The sequence below is a fragment of the Laccaria bicolor genome, genomic scaffold, assembly GCF_000143565.1.
Source record: "Laccaria bicolor S238N-H82 LACBIscaffold_44 genomic scaffold, whole genome shotgun sequence".
In the NCBI taxonomy this organism is placed as follows: Eukaryota; Fungi; Basidiomycota; class Agaricomycetes; order Agaricales; family Hydnangiaceae; genus Laccaria; species Laccaria bicolor.
In genome coordinates, this window is record NW_001889915.1 from 349,426 (window position 1) to 369,791 (window position 20,366).

The 20,366-nt window shown below is 47.5% G+C and overlaps 5 protein-coding genes and 1 pseudogene across 6 annotated transcripts in view; 3 read left to right on the forward strand and 3 right to left on the reverse strand.

Moving 5' to 3' along the window:
* LACBIDRAFT_239641 overlaps positions 1–1,743 on the forward strand; it is a pseudogene marked incomplete at both ends in the record, with an annotated part of 2,125 nt that extends 382 nt beyond the window's left edge. Inside the window, 9 exons of the mRNA in view lie at positions 49–223; positions 396–481; positions 530–721; positions 769–823; positions 879–977; positions 1,037–1,156; positions 1,188–1,243; positions 1,304–1,436; positions 1,488–1,743. Coding sequence covers positions 49–223; positions 396–481; positions 530–721; positions 769–823; positions 879–977; positions 1,037–1,156; positions 1,188–1,243; positions 1,304–1,436; positions 1,488–1,743 — 1,172 coding nt within the window. The remainder of the gene's footprint in view (positions 1–48; positions 224–395; positions 482–529; positions 722–768; positions 824–878; positions 978–1,036; positions 1,157–1,187; positions 1,244–1,303; positions 1,437–1,487) is intronic.
* Positions 1,744–3,026: 1,283 nt separating this feature from the next.
* Positions 3,027–4,528, reverse strand: LACBIDRAFT_332807 (uncharacterized protein; the record flags this gene model as incomplete). The annotated part of the gene is made up of 3 exons (XM_001887386.1): positions 3,027–3,041; positions 3,216–3,368; positions 4,046–4,528. 3 exons carry the CDS (start codon positions 4,526–4,528, stop codon positions 3,027–3,029), a joined length of 651 nt encoding a protein of 216 aa, XP_001887421.1.
* Positions 4,529–5,342: 814 nt separating this feature from the next.
* On the reverse strand, positions 5,343–8,417 carry LACBIDRAFT_332808 (uncharacterized protein; the record flags this gene model as incomplete). The annotated part of the gene is made up of 7 exons (XM_001887387.1): positions 5,343–5,674; positions 5,732–5,999; positions 6,033–7,164; positions 7,333–7,430; positions 7,487–7,509; positions 7,534–7,804; positions 7,854–8,417. 7 exons carry the CDS (start codon positions 8,415–8,417, stop codon positions 5,343–5,345), a joined length of 2,688 nt encoding a protein of 895 aa, XP_001887422.1.
* A 194-nt stretch (positions 8,418–8,611) lies between these two features.
* LACBIDRAFT_332809 (uncharacterized protein) lies at positions 8,612–11,392 on the forward strand (the record flags this gene model as incomplete). Its single annotated transcript, XM_001887315.1, has 11 exons — positions 8,612–8,759; positions 8,815–8,904; positions 9,000–9,685; positions 9,742–9,903; positions 9,964–10,116; positions 10,171–10,340; positions 10,394–10,491; positions 10,918–10,929; positions 10,976–11,007; positions 11,153–11,268; positions 11,302–11,392. 11 exons carry the CDS (start codon positions 8,612–8,614, stop codon positions 11,390–11,392), a joined length of 1,758 nt encoding a protein of 585 aa, XP_001887350.1.
* Positions 11,393–15,675: 4,283 nt separating this feature from the next.
* On the reverse strand, positions 15,676–17,428 carry LACBIDRAFT_295521 (uncharacterized protein; the record flags this gene model as incomplete). The annotated part of the gene is made up of 7 exons (XM_001887388.1): positions 15,676–15,796; positions 15,856–16,220; positions 16,276–16,327; positions 16,380–16,458; positions 16,513–16,674; positions 16,729–16,777; positions 16,884–17,428. 7 exons carry the CDS (start codon positions 17,426–17,428, stop codon positions 15,714–15,716), a joined length of 1,335 nt encoding a protein of 444 aa, XP_001887423.1. The 3' UTR covers positions 15,676–15,713.
* Positions 17,429–17,688: 260 nt separating this feature from the next.
* LACBIDRAFT_310240 (uncharacterized protein) lies at positions 17,689–20,255 on the forward strand (the record flags this gene model as incomplete). The annotated part of the gene is made up of 17 exons (XM_001887316.1): positions 17,689–17,792; positions 17,848–18,038; positions 18,094–18,166; positions 18,219–18,364; positions 18,415–18,475; positions 18,537–18,564; positions 18,701–18,751; positions 18,801–18,958; positions 19,008–19,194; positions 19,250–19,282; positions 19,340–19,429; positions 19,486–19,592; positions 19,652–19,829; positions 19,890–19,932; positions 19,990–20,065; positions 20,122–20,185; positions 20,235–20,255. The coding sequence occupies 17 exons, from the start codon at positions 17,689–17,691 to the stop codon at positions 20,253–20,255; spliced, it is 1,611 nt and encodes a 536-aa protein (XP_001887351.1).
* Between the last annotated feature and the right edge of the window lie 111 nt (positions 20,256–20,366).

A 20,366-nucleotide genomic window follows, 5' to 3' on the forward strand; every position in this document is an offset into this window, starting at 1 on the left:
TAATGTCTGCGTCACTCATTGCACGTCTGCATTCCTTGGACCGAGTAGACTTTGATTAATTAATTCTTTTCTTGCAGCCAATGTTCTTGGTTTGGTTCAACGCAGAAACCATCCTTCTGTCTCTTAGGCAAGAGCCAGAGGTAGCCCACCTGGCATCAACTTACCTCCGTTGGGTTTCCTTAGGGCTGCCAGGTATGTATGTGTGGTTCCCTTTTTGGGTGGTGTTACTGAAGTCTGTTTTATGCTTTGACAGCCTATGCGTTTAACTGTATCAGCCGGTACGTATACCTTCGCCCGTTTGTATGCTGTTGTGATCGTGCCTAACTCACAATAGTCGCTATTTTCAGTCACAAGGTATATTCCGCCTCTTGAGCGGCAGCCCGGGTTGCTTACAGCTGTGTTATAACAGGATTGTTCGCAGTCCCCACCCGCATTATCTTTGTCGTAGCACCACTGAATGCTTTCCTGAATTATATCCTTGGTTCGCTGTTTTCCTCATTTTGAAGCAGCATCTAATCATTCTACGTAGTTTGGGGTCCTAAACCCATTCAGCTGGGTTTCATTGGCGCTCCAATTGCCACTGCGATCTCGTTCAATCTCGTGTCAGCCATTTCGATCATTTATGGTGTATTCTTTGTCGACAGAGCGGCATGGTGTCCTCCCTCGAGGAGAATGTTCACAGGCTTGGGGCTGCTGATCCAGTTAGGCTTGAGTGGCGTTGGTAAGGCTATGCATCTCATTGGCTAATTCGCTAATTCCTTCGCTCAGTTCAAACGGCGTCGGAGTGGTGGGCATGGGAGTTGGTTGGGCTCGCCGCATCTTTGTACGTATTCATACTTTCTAATTTTGGACCTCTGCCGACTGAGGGGGTCACTTAGGCATGGTCCCGCGTCACTTGCCACACAGTCAGTTCTACTAACTTCCTCATCGACAACCTTCCAAGCGCCCTATGCTTTGGGAGTGGCCACTTCTGTGCGGTGCGTCCGCTCTTGTGTCATTCCGTTTTGCGATAGCTCACATCGCGTTATCGACACAGAATTGGTAACCTGCTCGGGGAACAAAAGGCCATGCGGGCTGGAATGGCGGCGAAGACCGCCATCATGTTAGCTCTTGTTCTCTCTATGATTCCAAGGCAAGTTATTATGGCCTTGCTTTCGTTTGCCAATAACTCCGTCCATCTTTCCTAGTGCTATGTTCCTGGTGTTTCGCAACGTCTGGGGGTACCTTTTCAATGACGATCCAGGTTCGAAATAGCTATAATGTTGTTTCTGCGAATGAAACCTAACCGGGAACTGGAATACAGAGGTCATTACGTTGGTGGCGTCAATGCTGCCTTTGGTAGCCCTCTTCCAGGTGTTTGATGCCACCTCAGCGGTGACCGGAGGGATTATGAGAGCCATGGGTAAACAGTTTACGGGAGCCTTGCTGAATCTCAGGTAATCTTTCACTTGCCCATACTTAACGTGACGTACTTAATCTTTCTCCAGCGCATACTACCTCCTTGGTATTCCCGTAGGCATCTGGCTCGCTTTTTGGTGGGACATGAAGCTACATGGTTTATGGATCGGCCTGACTCTATCGTTGGTGTATTGCTCTGTGCTGGGCATCATCATTTGCCTTCGGTCGGACTGGGACTATGAGGTTAAGAAGGTCATGAACAGGCTGAAGGCGGAAGCCAAAGCTCGCGAGGAGGATACGCGCATGCATTGCGATAGGCATGGATATGATGTGCCTGAGGTGTAGAGGAGATCAGAAAAGTAGAACTGCCGATATTTTTCAGTGCCGGGCGCGGAATGCGTTAAGTTGGATGTGAGCACAGAGGTCGTGTGGGTGGCTATGGACTCTGGACAGGAATTGCAGCGGGACGTGTTTGGGAGTTGTGTTCGTTTATTTGTTTTCATGCAGTCAGAAAACGCGCCAGGCTTGAACTCAACCATCACTTACAACGTATAGCCAACAGCTCCATGGCGTAGAATTTTGCAAGTTCCTTGAGGCTTTTTTTTTGTTGCTTGCTTTCCAACTGGACCTAAACCGATTTCTTCGAGATGCTCAGTTCAAATGTCCTACAAGACAGAGTCGACCCACCCACCCGATAAAGTTGGAGCCCGTCACTCGGTCCACTGCCTGGCGTACGGAATGTTTTCGGTCGATTGGATAGACATATCTCTACCTGGTTGCAGTCATAGGCTCAATAACATTTAAGAAATCAATAAACGGACTCGATTCTGTAGGATCGCGGATTGGCGTCAAGCCCTCAGGTTCCTTTAGCCTACGCGAACCTTGGTGATTTAATACCTAACAGAAGCTGCGTCCCTTCGAGTCACCCACCCTTCCGTGCAGACCACGTCCGAAGACTCTTCTAACTCTATGATGCTGTTGTAACAAGACTGAAGTTACCAGGAGATGAGAGGAAGGTGCTCCTTCAAGCGATCCAACGAAGATATGAAAGTACGTGAATTGTGAGCTTATTTAGGAGGATAACTGTTCATCTAACCTCCCCTTTATAGGGTAGAGGGGGCATTTCTACTCGCATATTTTGTCTGTCACCGCAGCAGCAATAAATTTTGCGCTTTAATGTTGGATCCTGACAGCCCTAATTGGTTGTCATTCCCACTTCTCACTACTCCATGCGTCCTTATAGCTGTATTTAAAAGCTACCTGAAGACGGGCTCTCTCGAACTACATGCCAATGCCAGTGTGTCCGCGACTGGAACATCGCGACCGAAATAACGGTGCAAGCGCCTCCAGGAATTGCGAAGTATTGTAATCGAGACACCCACTACTAGTAGTGCATTGAACTATCCTCTGTCCCTCAAGCAAAGACGAACCTCTGAAATTAGCACCTTCGCAAGTGACCATGTGGCCAGAACAAAGGATCTCGCGTGGTCCTCAGGATTCGTATCCTCGGCTCAGTAGTAATATTGTTACTGTAATAAGCACAAGAAACGCAATTTGATCCTGGCAGCACAGAAAATAGACCATTTGGATCCGAAATCAGAGTGAATACTTGGACTTTAAAAATCTCTTCAAATGACATCAATCTGGACAGCGAGTCTTGATAGAATTTCATCAAACCCACACGCATCGGGTGGTCACCTGAAAGTTCCATGACTTTGTCCGTCAGCTGTGCAAACTCCAGGTCGCTTTTCAGTGGAAGCCTTCCACCCAGCCACCTTATTATGGCCGACTGCTCCAAGGGTTCCCATCCGACTAACCTCTTCGCAGAGCTTCGCGTCGTAATCCTCAGCCAATGCCGCTTTGTCAGGCGCAATCCCCGTGGCTTCAAACGAGTCCTTACCATGTGGAATTTTTGGGCTGTAGCCGCTGATCGCATGCCTGGACCCTGGCGTGAAGAGGACGAACCAAACCTGATACAGATATTTCATATAGAAGCACGGGCCCACTGGAAGACCAATGGATTTTGAAGTCGGGCGGGGTTTGGCGAGCCCAAACTCGCTGATGTCGAGAAGGAGCGTGCAAATTTCAGGTGACATGTAGCCAAAAAAAATTGGATTCGTCGAGCATCTTTGCAAGGTCGTCGATGGTCGTGGGGAGTGGGCGTGTTTTGGGAGTGAATAACTCCTCGAAGTCTGAGTCTGACTCTCTATCTGACCACTACACTGAATCTCCCAGAAAAGTGATGGCGCCCCGCAAAGTCATGACTTGGATACAGGCTTTTTGATTGGGGGATTATATAGTGTTGGTGTCTGGGATAAGATCTGGAACGTAGATGAAAGCGATGTCGTACTATCCTCAGCGCACAAGTAACGCAATTCGGTCTTGGCAGCACATAAAATACTTAGAACGTTTGAATCCGAAAATCAGAAAGCATGCTTGCACTCTACAAACTATAGAGAATAATACCAATATGAAGAGCGTTTCCGGCACTTCAGCGAGACCACAAGTTTAAGTTTTTGAAACCTTGTATCATATCCACGGGCGCCGGGTGGTATGTCATTCTTGCCTGAATCGCCAACAGCGTAGAGCCCTCCCACCCTGCCACCTCTTTGAATGATGCTACCCCAGCCGTTCCGATCCGACTAACCTCCTTACAGAGCTTCGCGTCATAGTCCTCAGCCAGTGCTTTGTCACGCGCAATCCCCGCGTCTTCATTCCAGTCATCAGTGTATGGTATGTCTGGGCTGTAGCCGATGATCCCATCCCTGTACCCCGGCACGAAAAGGACGAACCCAATCTGGTCCAGGAACTTCATGTAGAAGCGCGGGCCTACTGGAAGACCAATGGATTTGGTAGAGCAGTGTTCAGCAAGCCCAAACTCGCTGATGTCAGAAAGGAGCGTGGAAATTGAATGTGTCATGTAGCCAAAAAACTTGGAACCGTCGAGCATCTTTGCAAGGTCGCCGATGGTCGCGGGTAGTGAGCCTGACCCCTCGGAGTCCGACTCATACGAGTAGTAGGTCCAGCCTGCGAGGAGGAACTTTTTTGATGCTTCGGGGACTTTGGTCCAGTCGATGGGGGTGGTGGCGCAAGAGGAGGGTACAAAGCGGAGATCGCTCGGATCGCCCATTTTTTTTGAAGACGTCTGGGAGAAAATATCCAAGTAGACAATGGCGTTGAGATCAAAAGAGCCCTGAGACCTTGGGAGGTTGTCTGATTATATCAAGATTATATAGCCATGGGACTGCTTGAGACATCTCAAACTCGGAAAGGAGTTCACGGGACTCTTGCAGCGTGAAGTTCGTTTTTATCACGAGCAACCAGCAAAAACTGAGAACTGAACGTTAACGTTGAACTCCTAGCCGTGTGGTGACAGAGAAACATTGACGTTGCCTTTGTTGTGGTGTATTTGTTATGTAAGCGACTCAAGCCAAAGAATGTTTAAGTTGACTCTGAGTCTGAATGTGTCGTTCATTCCTACTCCTCCTTCGAATCGTTCCCGTCCAACTTTGCCTCCTGCGTATCTTAACTAACTTTCTAATTTATCGAGGTTGTGATTCGACATTGAGTAGTCTGACGAGCCCAGGCGAAACGGGAGACACATCAGGAAACACTGAATTTATAAGTAGTTTCTCGACGAAATCCATTGCGCCAGTACTTTTTGGTCCTTTGCCGTAGCACGGAGTAGCCACGGTGTGTCTGGGTAGTTGGCCTTGCATGTACAGTTACTGAGTAGTTGTCTGGCAAGTGTCAGTAGTCCCAATAGCTGTCCGGCAAGTGTCAGTAGTCCCCATATCCTTTCACTGGAGACCTGTAGCTTTGGTAGAAGAAATAACCCCCAAGCCAATAAGCAAGAAGAGCAAAATAGGAATAAAGTTGAAAAGAAAAAAATGTTATTTTGTGCGGCGACGAGACTTCCGAGAAACATGAAGATCAACTAAATATCATAGAAGGAAGAAGTCGTGATGGCGAAGGTAGGGATTAATAAAAAAGTTGGTTGCATCATCAAGAACCGTAGATGATGTCCAAGTATCAGGCATCTTGCGGCCGAATTTTGGAGCAAGGTGGCAGCTCCATATTATCTTGGCCACAGGAATGACGGATGCGCGCTGGCGATGATTGTGAGAGGACCTCGAAATTGTGAACATGTTGGTGTCGAGATCATTGGGGGTGGGTCGCAGGGGTGTGTACCAATGAACGTAGGCGAGGGGGTGGTTGTATTGGCCAAATTCAGCTGGCAATTTGAAGATGACCCATACCTGAGCAACGCGGAGTCCTAGCAATGGAACAGTCAGTGAGATGAAAGAATTACGTCTGAAGGTTTGGGGCTTACCACTTAAAGGACCACCCGCCACAATGCTCGGGCTCTCTTGAACGAGTACTGTGCTAAATCGACCCGGAACGGCCTGTTTTATGCCTTGCGAAGTTATCATGGCTGGCACCGCTCTGACGGCATGGATGACATCTGGCGTAGGTTTCGAAGTAACTTCAGGAATTGGGGGGAGGACGAATCCAACTTGCTTGTACAGATCAAACACGGATGCTGCGCTCAGCGCAATGTCGCCAACCAGTCGTTCCGTATTGATGAACGACGTAAGGTGCTGTAAGAAATCAGTTGCTCCATAGTCACTGACAATGGACGTTACTGAAACATTGTGCAGCGCAGGTTTCTTTGCGACGGTATAACTTTCCACCACTTCATCTCCCGCAGCCACTCTGTTAACGTCGTCCTCTTCTTCATCCTCCTCTTCGTCCTCCTCTTCGTCTTTGTCAACCTCGCTACCGTTCTTCGAGATTTCAGCAGTATAGCCCGGAACGGCCCATTGGAGGTACAGGCAGAAACGTTGGATGGACTCTTGGCGGCGGAGCCATATCGTCATTTGCTTGATGAATTCCTTCTTGTTGGTTGCCTTGTACCCCATTTTCGCAAGATCAATGTGTAGGCGTTCTGTACCTTCTGTGTTGAACCCATCAGCAGTTCCATGTGATCGGATCACATCGATGTAGTGTTTGATATTGTGAAGTTTGCTGATATTGAAGTGTTTCCGTATTTCGAGATCTTCAAAGATGTGTTTGTTATCGTGGAAGGTGAGCCATGCTGCGTCGAGAAGACCCAAAGATTCGTCAGTATGGGTCTCAAAGTGAGCATAATAGATGAAATCCAAAATGCCACGCACAGCGCGGATGACAGCCGGGTCGGTGGCACCAGCGAGGACTGTAAGAAAAACCTTCTCCATGTTTTTGTGTTCAGTTCCGGTCCACTGTGTCGTTAACGAGATGCCCCTCTTGAAATGTCGGAGGCTTGGATGAGGGGACATACACTGGAAGCACGCATCAACTTCACCCTCACCACCTTCAGTGGCTTCCGTCGCCCAACTCGAGATGTGGTCCTTGAAAACCCCCTTGTGAAGTTGATGGAGAATGTCGGGCGTCATGCTCGTGAATATATTGCAGTGAGGGAGGTCTGCCCAGAAGGGGTTGATGGCTCGAAGGCTGTGATCATCAAATTCGGGTGGGTTTTCGCCATCAGCTTTCTCTCCCAAGACGCGGATTGTGATTCCAGGATCGCGTGAGTCGGAGAAAAGTCGGGCGCCGTGCTCCTTTGGATTTACGATACACCTTGGACAGGCACTTTCCTTGCAACACGCGACAAGGCATTGCTCGGGATAATCGGCAATGTACGATGCCAAGATCGGATAGATGGTTCGGATGAAGCCATCAGCGCACTGCATGTCGACACCGTTTGTCCCCACATCAATCAAGGGCCTGAGAAGGGTGCGCATACATTCGTGGAACAGCTGATAGCCTTCGAGCGACCGTGTTTTCCTTGAAAAGCATTTGAGCTTAGAGATAGGTATGTACCCAATGAGGACCATTGCTCATGCGGAAGGTTGTCGGCGGGTTTCTTTCTCAATGTTTCCAATACTCAGGTACACCGGCCACGCTTGCTTATCCCCAGCAAAGCGGGTGAGCTGTGTCTTGTCAGAAGACACAATGACGGGTGCGATTGTGACCCCATCAGGCAACTCCATCTGAAAAGGCGCCGTCAAGACTTTCTTCCCATCTCAAATAGCTGTCAATCACAAACCTGCATAAACCACCACCAGTCACCTGTCCACATCTCACTGAACTCACGATTCGTGCCATCAGCATTCCTATACACTCTCTTTGGTGCGTAAAACTGTTTGCCTTTGAACGCTGGATTTCCCATTAATTCTTTGATGCATTCGACAGGATTACGATGCCAAAGTTCTACGTCCTCTGTCTTCAAAGCGCCGTTTGCGTCAACAACGTCACCTTGGACTCGAAATGATGTACACGTCCAGTCAGGTCCACCGGGAAGGGCATCAATTCGTTTCAGTAGTGCCCGGACATTGTGGAAAGAAGGGTCCGCCCCCTTCTTAATCTGAGGTACGTCAAAACAAGATCAAGCATCGAGTGGATGGCTAACATACCTTGTTCAGCTTCAGGAACTCCTCCATTTGCTTCTGACTGACACCGGATGTCATCAGCCACCTTGCAAGTTCCCACTCATCTTCGCTCTCGAAAGGTGCCCAAGGTGCGTCACCGGCTTCTCTTTGGTTGTTAAAATGGCGCTTAAAGTTGGACTGACACCTTTCAGCATGTGGCAAACCAGCACCTGCATAGTCTTCAATGTATCGCGCATCATCTCCATCGTCCTCGTCTTCAACCTCTTCAACTGATGCACGTCTCGAATGCGTGTTGAGGTCGGCAGGTCCTTCATCACCCGAGAGATTTGATTCAGCAATAGGGATGACTCTCGGTGGGTCAAGTTCAACATCGGGATCTGATTCCAAGTCACTGTCGGGATCATTGGGAGCATACATTGGTTGGTCTCCCATCTCAACATCCTCGTCATTGTTGACATTCAACAAGTCCTCAGCTCTATAGAAGGCTGCCAGCTTTTCTTTGCATCGCTGAGATTGAGCGAGGTGTGAGCTCAATCCTTGAGCTGTAGGGGGCGCTTTTGGGCAATATGGACATTGGTGAGAGGACATTTCTGTGTACCGTGTACGAGGGTGTCGTTGATTGGGCAGCTTCTTAGTTTTTTACAAATGTCCGCGCGTCCATGTCCCAATGCGGTCTCCAGCGCTGGCCCCCATGACCAATTTTTTTCAGATTTAATTCTCCGACATCGTACGTTGATTAAATAGCTGTGTCTGCCGCTCCTCGCTTGCTCTTTACCACCACCATGCCCCCTCGCAAGGCGGCTCCTTCAGAAGACGAGGACAGTCAAGGGTCAGAAGCTCCTCCATTGAAGAAACACAAGGCTTCGGCAGCAGATTCCGAGGTGCGCGTCCCACGCAAACGAGTAGCCAGCAATAAACAAACTGTGCTGGGTAAGCTTCCTTTGCATATTTTTGCCGTTATATGCTATAACTCTTTCATTTTCAGATACAAACACCGTTAACGCCAATGCAAAGAAGGTTCAAGACCTTGAAAAAAAGCTCGCAAAGGCAAGACAAGTTGCGAAAAAGACCAAATGTATGTCGATTCAATGCCTTCTTTTTTCACTCAGTAACGTTTTTTCCCTTCTAGCTTCGCAGCCTAGTGATGACGAGGAGTATGAAAGTGAGGAGCCTTTGGACGCCAGAGATTTTCGAGGCTTTCATACTTCGGTATCACCATTTCTATTTATCTGAGTCTTGAGGCGCCTTATGTTGACAACTTCTGTGACCAGATTACCCAACTCGCCGCTGTGGCCATATCCTCCAAACCAACTACCCAACTGCGCCGCTCCAATATTACCCAGGAACGAGCAGCTCTATCAATCCCAACCTCACACCTCTCCAATCGTACATTTCTCAAGGTACCCCACAAGCCGGTGTCTGCTTCACCCGAGCCTGTCGATCACGAAAGCCTTGCCCGAAGCTCCCCGTCTCGTCATACCTCCCCATCAAGCCCTGGATATGCAGGCGATGCGGTGGCATTCTCGGATAGTCAATCCCAGCGCTCTTCGTTGCCACCACCATCCACCCAGCGCTCCTTGCCACCTCCCTCCACCCAGGTACGGAGAAAGGAATCTTTCCCCGCTGCTGAACTCCTTGACGGTGTTATGAGCAGTAGCCGTGCGAAAGCATCTGACTATAACGATGTCGTGAACGCCATTCTTGTGCGAACTATGTTCGACTATGAAGGTTTAGTTTCAACCCACGATGCTTTCCCAAGTTCTGATCTACGTCGCCAATGGGCTTTGCGCTGCTGGAAGATGGCATCCAAGGACGCAGATGAGTTCTACGACCTATCAGATAGAATGTGCAACCTCGTGAGCTCTTTTTTATGTCTGTCCCATTGCGCCCTGACAAAACTATTATATAAAAGATCAAGAGGCGTGGCTCGCGCATTCGCGGCCATGTCCTGGCAGTTGTTCGACCACAAATCATCGCAATCTACGGGTTCAGTCGCAAAGTCACTCCACAAACCAAAGCCCGCAACAAGCAATCATGTGAGGCGCTTTTGGAAAACGGGGCGTTTCATCACAAGGTTTTATTTACTTCACCCACCGCTCTAATTTCTATCTAATCACTGGCAATATCCTTTCAGGATACCGGCACTCTCACTGGGTTTAGTCAGAACAAGATTATCTCTGAGATCTTATACCTCGCATGGTTTGAAGACAAGACGTCTCAAGGGCCACTCCTCCAGCATTACTTTAACCCTATCCCACTTGAAACACTTGCACTTATCTTCACCGTGGTACACACTTTGTCAACTTGTCTCATTCGGATCTTGACTGACATGATACTCTAGATTGATTTCTGTTTACGCGAGTGGTCTACGGGGGTTTTTATCCAATCAAAATTCTACGAAAAGGTCGTTCTCGCCACCCATAAAGTGTATCGCCTCGAGCTTGAGGCGTGGAATGCTATCAACCCTTCTGTCATTGAAAATATCCGCAAGAAGCTATTCAACCGTGCACTGTCAGTCTCTTCATTCATGCGACGACCATCCATACTAATCAATTGGCATTCAGTCGCAGTGCAGGTGTGTTTGACGCCAGCTTGAAGATACCCTCTTGCCTTCAAGATGCTATCAAGGACCGTGTACAGATGGAGCTCGACGGTCGAACCGGTGAGACGGATAGTGAAGTTTCGGATGTTTAGATATGTTATATGCTTCCGTCCGCTTATGGTTAGGTAGCTGTGTGTATATACTGCCTCGTAATACTCAGATGTCCATAAAATCTATCTGATGCTTCTGGATCACTATTGTCATTTTGATTCAAAAAAATGACCAGCTCCTATCCGAGGACTTAACTACCGTGAACCAGTAGCCTTCGTAGATCAGAAACAATGCAAGCAACATAAAATTAGACTTGACTACAGAGCCCTGGTTCACCTGGTAGCTACAGTAGACACAGAGCAACGGACACAATCCAGAGCTACCTACCATGTTCAGGGAACTACCGATGCTACTGAGATTGATAGGATGACTACGGGAACTATGCACTAGGGGACTTGTGTACCCAGGTATTCAGGATACTGAGGGTATTTGTAGCTACTGACCCAAGTCAGTGCCTCCTGATGCAGGCTGCCTATACAAAAGACTATATCAGAAAACGCCCTCTTGATTCTTGAATTACATGATGTCAGTGTCTGCGACGGGAACATCAGGATGCGTACCGAGATTTAAACGCAAGCATATACCAGGAACTGCGAAGGATCATCATCGAGACACCGACTACATGCCTATCCTCTGTACTCTGTTTTCTCGCTGGTAACTCTTGCATCAGCATGGCCCTCTCACCTTCGGCGCGAAGAAGCAAACCAACCTTTTGACTCTATGCCACAACTCTATCCGAAAGGTCGTATTCGCGATACCCCAAGTACCTGATGGTATTCGATTCCAGTAGGTTAACAGACATGGGTGATATCCAAGTAGGACATCCAAAGTCCATTCCTTGGCAAACATTCAGCCGAACTCTGAACGTTTTGTCAATGTGTCCATGTCGACGACGTTAAATCAACTTTAGAAAATTCAGAGCAAGCGAGACGAACGTTGGCCGAAGTCCTTTATAATGATAGTATCTTTATTGGTGAGGCCTGTTGCGCAGTTGATGTTTTTTCTAGGATATCGTCTTGTTCGTTGACTAAATAAAATTACGAGTTGAATTGCATCCACGCGTAGCGTGTATAGCAATCTAGTTTGACAGTTAGCTGTGGACAAAAATAACTTTTTTTATGCATAGACCCAATCTTCTCAATAAATCTTCAACTATTGTCAAAGATCTTGCAAAATCTTTGAAGAAATTAACCATATGAAAATATGAGGCAGAGATCTTCAAAGATCTTTGAAGATCTTTGAAGATCGTCAAAGATTTCAAATTTTTTACCTTTCATCTGTTTGTTGTCAGTTGTTTGCTTTGATAAGATCTTCAAGATTCTTCCTTCCCTTGGTATAATTTCAATGGAAGATCTTCAACAATCTTTGCTTTTTGCTGTTTAATGTCGTCTATAATCCTCAAGAATCTTTGAGAATATTACAGAAATTAGGATAACAAATTATCTACATTTGTAAAGATCTTGAAGAATCTTGACATCTTGTTTTCAATTGTTTATTGGGCCAAGGCATTGATGTACAGTCTGGATCTTTCTGGCTTGCTATTCTAGTGACCACTGCTCTTCAACATTGCGCAAACTTGAATTTCTAAACACATCACTCTACTTCATGTCTGAGGTTGAGTCTGAGCAGTTGAAAAACATCAGAGCTGCTTATCTTGTCCTGAGTGACTGGGTGAGAACTGCTCTAAGAACCCAACTTGGAGATGCTGCCAGGCTTTCCAAGCAGTGGACAGATGCCCTTCATCTGCTTCAGGCAGCTGAGCCAGTGAGCTTGCAAAGCTTTGATGGTTTTAAAGTTTCTAAGTACATTAACAGCACCAGCATCACTTTCCAAGTGCAGAGTATGCAACTCTACAACAGAGCATCCATGTGATGGCTGCAGCACTTGATCAAGTGTGTCATCAATCTTCTGATCCTCAGGAGGGAGCCTCTCTTGTTGTTTCTACTCGCTCGAGCAATGGCAGGTGAGGATGACCTCGTGTTGAGATTGACTCTATCTTTCTTCAGGAGGCCCTGAATCTTTGTGGACCATCAGGCCTTCAGCCATTTCTTGGATGCAATGCATGTACAATCTGTTGGAGGGCACTTGAACAGGGCCTTGTTTCACCTGGAGAGCCAGTTTTCATATCTCATACCCTTCCAGATGGACAAATAACATCTGTCCGTACACAATCCAACCACAAATCATCCAGTGACATCACAGATGCTCAGCTTGATGCATTAATCACAAATATTCTGGAAATATTTCCTGCCTTTGGCCGATGTATGATTGCTGGGCGGCTAGCTGCTAGTGGGCATCGCGTAACACAAGAGCATATAATTGCTTCTTATTTGCATGTCTATGGTTCCCCTGGAAGCTTTGGTGATTGCAGCATCCATCATAAAGTGTACAAAGTCGCTGGCACCAATTCACTCTGGCATCATGATGGTCAGCATGGTGTGTTTCATGAATGTCTTAGCTTGTGCCACTTCTAATATCTATTGTTGAAAACAGGCCTCATTCGGTTTGGTATAGTCAACCACACTTTTACTGATGGAAAAGGGTGGTTCATCACTGGGAATGGCATCAGCGACAACAATCGAGCAGAGACTGTCCTCCAAATCTTTCTCAAGGCAATCGAAAAACATGGATGTCCAAGTTGCATGCATGGTGATCATGACACTGAGAACTTGTTGGTTGCTCAGTGGATGGAGGATCATTGTGGTCCTGGACAAGGATCATATATCTGGGGCAGGTCAGCAGAGTCTCTGCTGGAATGGCAAAGTTGATTTCAATCTGATTAAAAAACATCAGGAGTGTCCACAATACAAGGATTGAGTGTCTCTGGTATGATGTCACCCACGGCTTTGGCCAGAAATGGAAGAATTTCTTCCTTGAGCTTGAGGTTCACCATGGACTCAATCCGCGATGTCGTACCGACATTTGGCTACTGCACCACCTCTTTCTTCATGAAATACAGGCTGACTCAGATGAGTGGGTTGAAGCTTGGAATTCCCATAAACTCCAAATACGTGGGGAGCGCGAGCACAGTCCACGCAACATATTTCTTTTCAGCATGGTCCAAGATGGTCCTTGTGGTCTGCAGTATATCCAAGAACCACCTGATGAACAAGTTGAAGATCCAGCACTGTATGGCATTGATTGGGAGGTTGCCGATGACCCAGAGTTGATGAACCATCTATTGACAGAAAATCTCCAGGACTGGGATGAAGAGAATCCTTTCCCTTTCTCTTCATCACAGCCTCCTACACTCTCTCATGTCCCTTGTGAGCCACCTGATTGCCCCTTATTGATGGAGCAAATCCATCTTCTCGATGAGATGCTGGCATTGAGAGTCAACGTTCACTCTAGGAACATGGAGATTAGACAGCTTGTGTGGGTTGAAGCATTAAGTATCTTTAGATACATGATTTCACAGTCTTAGCTTTCTGTATTGATTTTCAATTAGCCCAACTCACTGACTGTCCATGCTCCTGTCCCCTTCATATTAGCACTTATACACAATTTATAATTCACACCATAAATTCAAGCAAATAACTATACTTATGTGGGCCGATTTAACAGGATCTCCCGGATCGCAACCAAAAGGGGAAGGTGCACGTGACCACGTGACCTGGCGCGTCGCGTCCTCCTCCCTCTTCTCGTCCTCCCCCGCCGCTTCGTCCCACTGATTCGTCCCCTCCCAAAATTTCGCTTGTGGTCAACCATTTTGTATTTATTATACCCGAAAATGCAAAAAAATTCCCAGTACTGACTTTCCCTGGGCAAATATGCTGCCCTTGTCCAAAATGGACCTCACATCACATCCTTGATTGGGGCCTGGGTGCTGCCAAATTCTTGGGAAATATACAAAACTTTCAGAGTTTCTTTGGTGGACCTGCCACTGCATGTTCACCCCTTTTTTTGCTCTTCAAAGAGATATTTGGAAGGTGGTTTGCTGCAAGAGACTGAAAATAAGTCAGAAAAGCATACATAAGTCGGCATAAGTGCTTATGTGGGATGGATTTAGCTTAAATCAAGTTCAATTTAGTGGATTTAACACCCCGTGATGCCAACCAGCTCAATTTAAGGTGTATTTCCATGAGCTGGCCTATCCCTGCACCCGATTTAAGGGTCTTTCGGCTCAGGGACCTAACCCTCTGCTATATCACATTGGCTGAATGTTTGTGTTCTGTCATTTAGGCCTTAAATTCATGTAATTCCCATGATATTGCAGGTAATTATATTTACATGAGATGTATATTATGAGGCAAAAAAGAAGTTTCAAAACTAAACCTAGCCTTCCATTTCCCAAGATTGACGAGATCTTCGAGGGGGGCACACATGAGCATTGAGTCCTAAATATCACGCGGCATCGCATAGTGTTGAGCGCGTCGCGTAATGTCGAGCGTGTCACGTAATGTCGAGCGCGTTGCGTAGTGTTGAGTGCGTGGCGTAGTGTTCAAGTTGAGCGCGTGGCATAGTGTTGAGTACGTGGGGTACTGTTGAGCGTGTCGCGTGGCCTAGTGCCGAGTGCGTCGCCTGGGTTGGCCACAACAAAGAGGGGGTTGCAAGGGGGTCGAGAGAGATGCAGGCGAGATGAAAGGGGTGGAAGTCAGGGTAGAAGGGCTTTGGAAGAAATGATTTCTCACGAAAAACGGAATCCGCTGATGGGCGCAATTTACTGAATTTAACATTCAGTCCCTTAAATCGAATATGCGACTTCCTGAGACATTTCTGACTCGGAAAGGAGTTACAACTTGCACGTGACGTGGTAGTGTCTCTCCAGGAATTGCGAAGGATTTATGTAACCGGGACGCCGACTACATTGAACTTGCATTGAACTATCCTCTGTCCTTTATGATCAAGGTTGGATCAAGGACGAACCCCTGAAACCATTCAATTACAATAGGTTACAATTTGAGATTCTATGTGGTTATTGGTGACCCGTCAGCGCAGTTTGGTTTGCAATATTCCAGGCCTCACTTTCGAGAACATGTACGACACTTTCATTCCCTGCCCGAAGCTTACCCTCTCTGGAATCGCGTGCGCTGATACTCCTGCATCAGGACATCCGAAATCCAGTCCTTGGCAAACATTCAGCCGAACTCACGTCGGCGGCGTGAAATCTGCTTTATTGGTGAGGCCTGTTGCGTAGTTGTGATGTTTTCTTCTAGGATATCGTGCTTTTTGTTGACCAAATAAATTTACGGGTTGAATTGCATGCATGCGTAAAAAGCGTGTATAGCAATCTAAGAAATATACTTTCTCGACCTCTTGACATCCGCGTAGGGATCGACCTTGGGAGGTCGTCCATACCTCGGTTCCTCCCTCTCTGAACAAATGCAAAACAATGAGCGGGGGTTAAACACAAATACACCCGGCGGGACTCACGTAAGATATCCTTATAAATCGTCGAAACGTCCTCGTTCCAAATCTCTCGCCACATATGTGCGCCGCCTCCCTTCCTTGCATCGAGACCCCAGTGTCTTGTGAATTCCCTAACGTTGAATCCGAGGCGTTCCTCCTCGGGGATAATAGGGATGTCCAGATGTTCGGAGGTGGGCACGCCAGGCTGGGCGCGTGCTATGGTATTCATGGTGTACTCTGCTGCTCCTCCCAGAGGGGGTTGTGGGAGAAGAAGAAGGACGTAGCGGTGATAGGGGGTCCCTTGTTGGGGGTGAGGTGGGATGTATTTTGTGTGTGTGTTTAGGTCGAGGATGCGTTGGGTGTGTTCGCATGAAAGGGGAATGTTTGGCCTAGGTGTGGAATATGATCAGTAAAACGGTTTTAGTGAGGAGGGAGGAGATGTACTTCATCCAATGAAGGAAGGTTGTGAATGACTCGTTGTGCACGTCCGGGACGTCTGTGATTACCAGTTGTTAAACGAGGTGTGTGGTACAAAAATAAGAACATACCAGGATCAACAAGAAGCATGGTGTAGAGCCTCGTATCCTCGTGGAAGACATTCACGTAAAGCTTTGGCGGTTCGAGGGTCTACCAATATATTAGTGAGGGAGCGCAGTATTCAGGGAGAAACAGACTACAAACCTGTTTGGGCAGGAGATAAACTCCAGGCTCAACCTCCTTTTGCACCTTTCCCGCGTTGAGAAACTCGGCAGCGCGGGTCTTTGCGACAACGCGCAGATCCAAGGAAGGGCGAATCTCTGGTAGGACGTCGGGAACGACCCCCATTTGGTAGATACGTTCCATCTGTACGGGTTTGTTTAGTCATTGAATAGGAAGTTGAATAGAGTGTGAACGCACCAGCAGGTCCAACGCGCCATCTTTCCTCCATTTTTGTTCAACGAGATGTCTATGAATAGGTTTCTTCGTGTTTACTACATTAAAAAGAAATTATAATCGTTCCGAAAGAGGGAAAATAAAAAGGAAACTGACCCATGGAATTCGCAACCCTCCACCTAACATCCGGGAGGTTAATCTCACTCTGCACCTCGAGAATGTTCAACTTGACCCTCATCGCCTCCAACTGCTCATCCAATAAATTGACCTCCTCGGTCAAGGTCTGTCTCTCTTGAGAGTCTTCCGATAGCTCTTTCGCTTTTGCACTGAGCTCTTGGAAAGTATTCTCAGCGAGCCCAATTCGAGTCCTCAGCTCCTTGGCCTCCTCCTTCAGCCTAAAGCTGTCCGTTTTAATCACTTTGAGTGCCATGTCGTATGCGGGTAGTACACCCTCTGCAAGGGGACGGTTCCATTTTCTGGGTGATTCGGTGGATATGGCTGGTCGTTTCGTTGGGATGCGTTTGCGGCGCCTTCGTCCTCGAGTGCCTGTGTTTTCCCCAAGGTCCTCAGCAAATTCAGAGGCTACTGCAGCGGGAGGTGGTGGTGGTGGAGGCGGTTGGGCAACGGGAGAGTCGGTGGCAACAGTTAGGTCGGCATTGTACCTCACTGGGACGGCTGTCAAGGCCCTAGGAGCTCTGCAGGAGAGTCGACGAAGAGCAAACATTCCAGAGCACGTGTCAGACGAGATTCCGAATTTTTTGGACGCGTCCAAGTTGTTTGATGTTGTTTACATATTGATCAGGCTTCTTGCCCAAACCGACTTTGGATGCGGCCCTCTTCGCACCCTTTCATCAGGATTGTCTGGACAACTTCTTGATTCTTCCGAATGGCCGGGCGCCCTTTCGGCGATTTTTACAACCATGGGATCACAGAACACGGGACGCGATATTCGGGTTCCATTCTAACCTTCCTTACTTACCAGTCATGGCTGGAAAAGTGGCGAACGGCATCAAGGAAGAGGACAAGTCTGAAATTGACCTCCTAACATTTCACGAGCAACAGGCAGGCCGTTTGATCATTGATCCTGCGTGGGTTCTACCTTCTCCGTTGGTTTCATGAATTCATCGTGTTGTTCGTCTATAGAGAGGCGAAGATAGAGCTCGGCGAGGTTGTTGCAGCGAAACTCAAATTATCAGAAGATGGAACGAAGGTTCTCTGGCCTCAACCAACGGACTCTCCTCGTGATCCGCAGAACTGGAGCACGCGTCGAAAGAACTTGCAGCTGATCATCATCACTTTGGCGTCTGTCGTTCCCGACTTTGAGTCTGCAATTGGTGAGTTGTGTGCGTCGTCATGTACTATGCATTGGTCCTAACTTTTTGACGATAGGTACTGCGGGCCTTTTTAGCCTTGCGAGGCAGTATGACACTAGTGTCGGTGTCATCAATAACTTGACGACAAAGTAGGTGCAGAATACTGACCCTGTGAGCTTGACCGCTAATCATGGAGCATAGCTGGAGTATATTTCTATTAGGCACGGTCCTTGCGTGGACTTTCAATTGCCTTCAGCAACTGACTATGATTTCCAGGGTGGGGAGGATTGCTTGCTGTCATGTTGATCAGACGACTGGGTCGCCTTTCAATCTTATTCTGGTCTCAAGTGAGTTTTTATCTCTCGCTTGCGACCCCTTACCTCAAATCTCTGGTCAGCTTCTCGCCTTGGCTTTCCTCGTGGGATGTGCCGTTGCCCCCAATCTCAAAACCTTTGCTGGTAAGCACAGAGCTTCCTTTCTTGTTACTCTAGCCACCGCTGACGTTCATTGTCATTTTAGCCATGCGGTGTGTGACTGCATTCTTTGCGTAAGTATTTTCTCTCGCGTGCACGTCATCGTTTTCATGGGTCTCGTCCTATCCTTCCAGAACTGCACCACAAGTCACGGTAAGCGCCCACATCATCAAAGCCGCAGAATTGCACGCTCATACATCAAGTATACAGGGTCTTTACGTCGTCACCGATATGTATCCTTTTCATCTGCAGGCTCGAAAGGTGGATATCTCCCCCTCGATTTTGAACAGTCGAACTAATATTTGTCTAGCTTAGCATATGGACTATGGGCTTCATAGTCTCACCGTTCTTGTCTCCATTCGCATTTGGCTTTCTTGTCGCAAGAACGACCTGGAGATGGGCGTATGGTATCGGGTGTTTGTATTCCCTGATTGTCGTTCTCCTCATCATCTTCTTTATGGAAGAGACGTACGTCTCCACTCCCCCTTTTCGTTGCCCTACTTATTCATGAACCTAGGATGTACGATCGAACCGTCAAACCCATCCCTGAGGCCCCTACTGGGGGACTGAGAAATAGAATCGAGACTCTCATTGGTCTGACAGGCGCAAGGATGTCAAAATATCGCGCGTCGTGGGCAGAGTCGATCCTCACCCCTCTCAACGTGGTGTGGAGGCCACATTTGTTGATGATTCTCATCTTCGAGGTGAGTTCATGCCATATCTACGTCCTATATGCTGGACATCTGATGCCTCTCACAGGCCATGTTGTTCGGCTTTGGAATTGGCATCAACGTGAATTTCTCCGCCTTCTGCGTTTGGGCCACTTGCTTACAGCTATCATATACTTAGGTGACCAACATAATCTTCCTCGGGTCTCCACCTCCACTCGGATATGGGTTCAGTCAATTCGCCATTGCGGGAAGTTACGGCACGCCAATCGTAGGTCCTTTCCTTCCTTTCCTCCGAATCCTCACGTCCTTGTTTCGAATACTTAGGTATCCGCCATACTTGGAGAATTGATAGGGAGATACATGAACGATTGGATAATGAACGTTTGTGTTAGACGGAATAACGGTGTTTATGAGGCTGAAAGTCGGTTATGGTACGCTTCCTTAACCAATCGTATGGGTTCAAATTATTCAGTCATCTCCTCTGTTACAGGGCATGCTATATAGCCATCCCCCTGTACATCTGCGGCTTTGTCCTACTAGGCGCGTCCTTCCAAAACCACCTGGGCACCGTCGCTTTGGTGTTTGGATGGGGTATTGCGGAACTTTCGATCATGATCAATACGGTTGCGGTTTATGCGTATTGTAGTGACGTGTTCCCGAAACATCAGGTATGTATGCCAATTCCTGCCTGTCTTTTGAATAGATTCTGAAGATGCGGGATATGATAGGGAGAAGTCAGTGCTTTGATCAATCTGGCGCGAATTCTTGGAGGTAAGTAAATTGACGTCGTTTGCCTTGTTAGTTTTAGTTGGGAATCATGTGTTGCAGGTTTCAGCGTGGCGTACTTTCAAATTCCTTGGTCCCTCAAACATGGTGCTATACAAGTGTTTGGTGTTGAAGCTGCGTAAGTTGCTTATACTACTTACGGCCACTGGAGGAACTGGCTGATTTTGCGTGAAGGATTGTCGCTGGCTTGTTTCTGCTCTTTGTGCCATTTTTGCAGGTGAAAGGGAGAGTTCTACGTGTGAGTCATTACGCATAAGCCTTCACCGAGTTCTCACTGTCGTTGTTAGGGACGATATTCGATGCATTGATATTTCGGCGAAAATAATTCGTCGCAGAGTCACCTTGTCAGACAGGCTCTGTCCGCTTGTTTGGGCTTTGACATAGTCAACAAGTTCTGTAATTACTTTCGTACACAAACA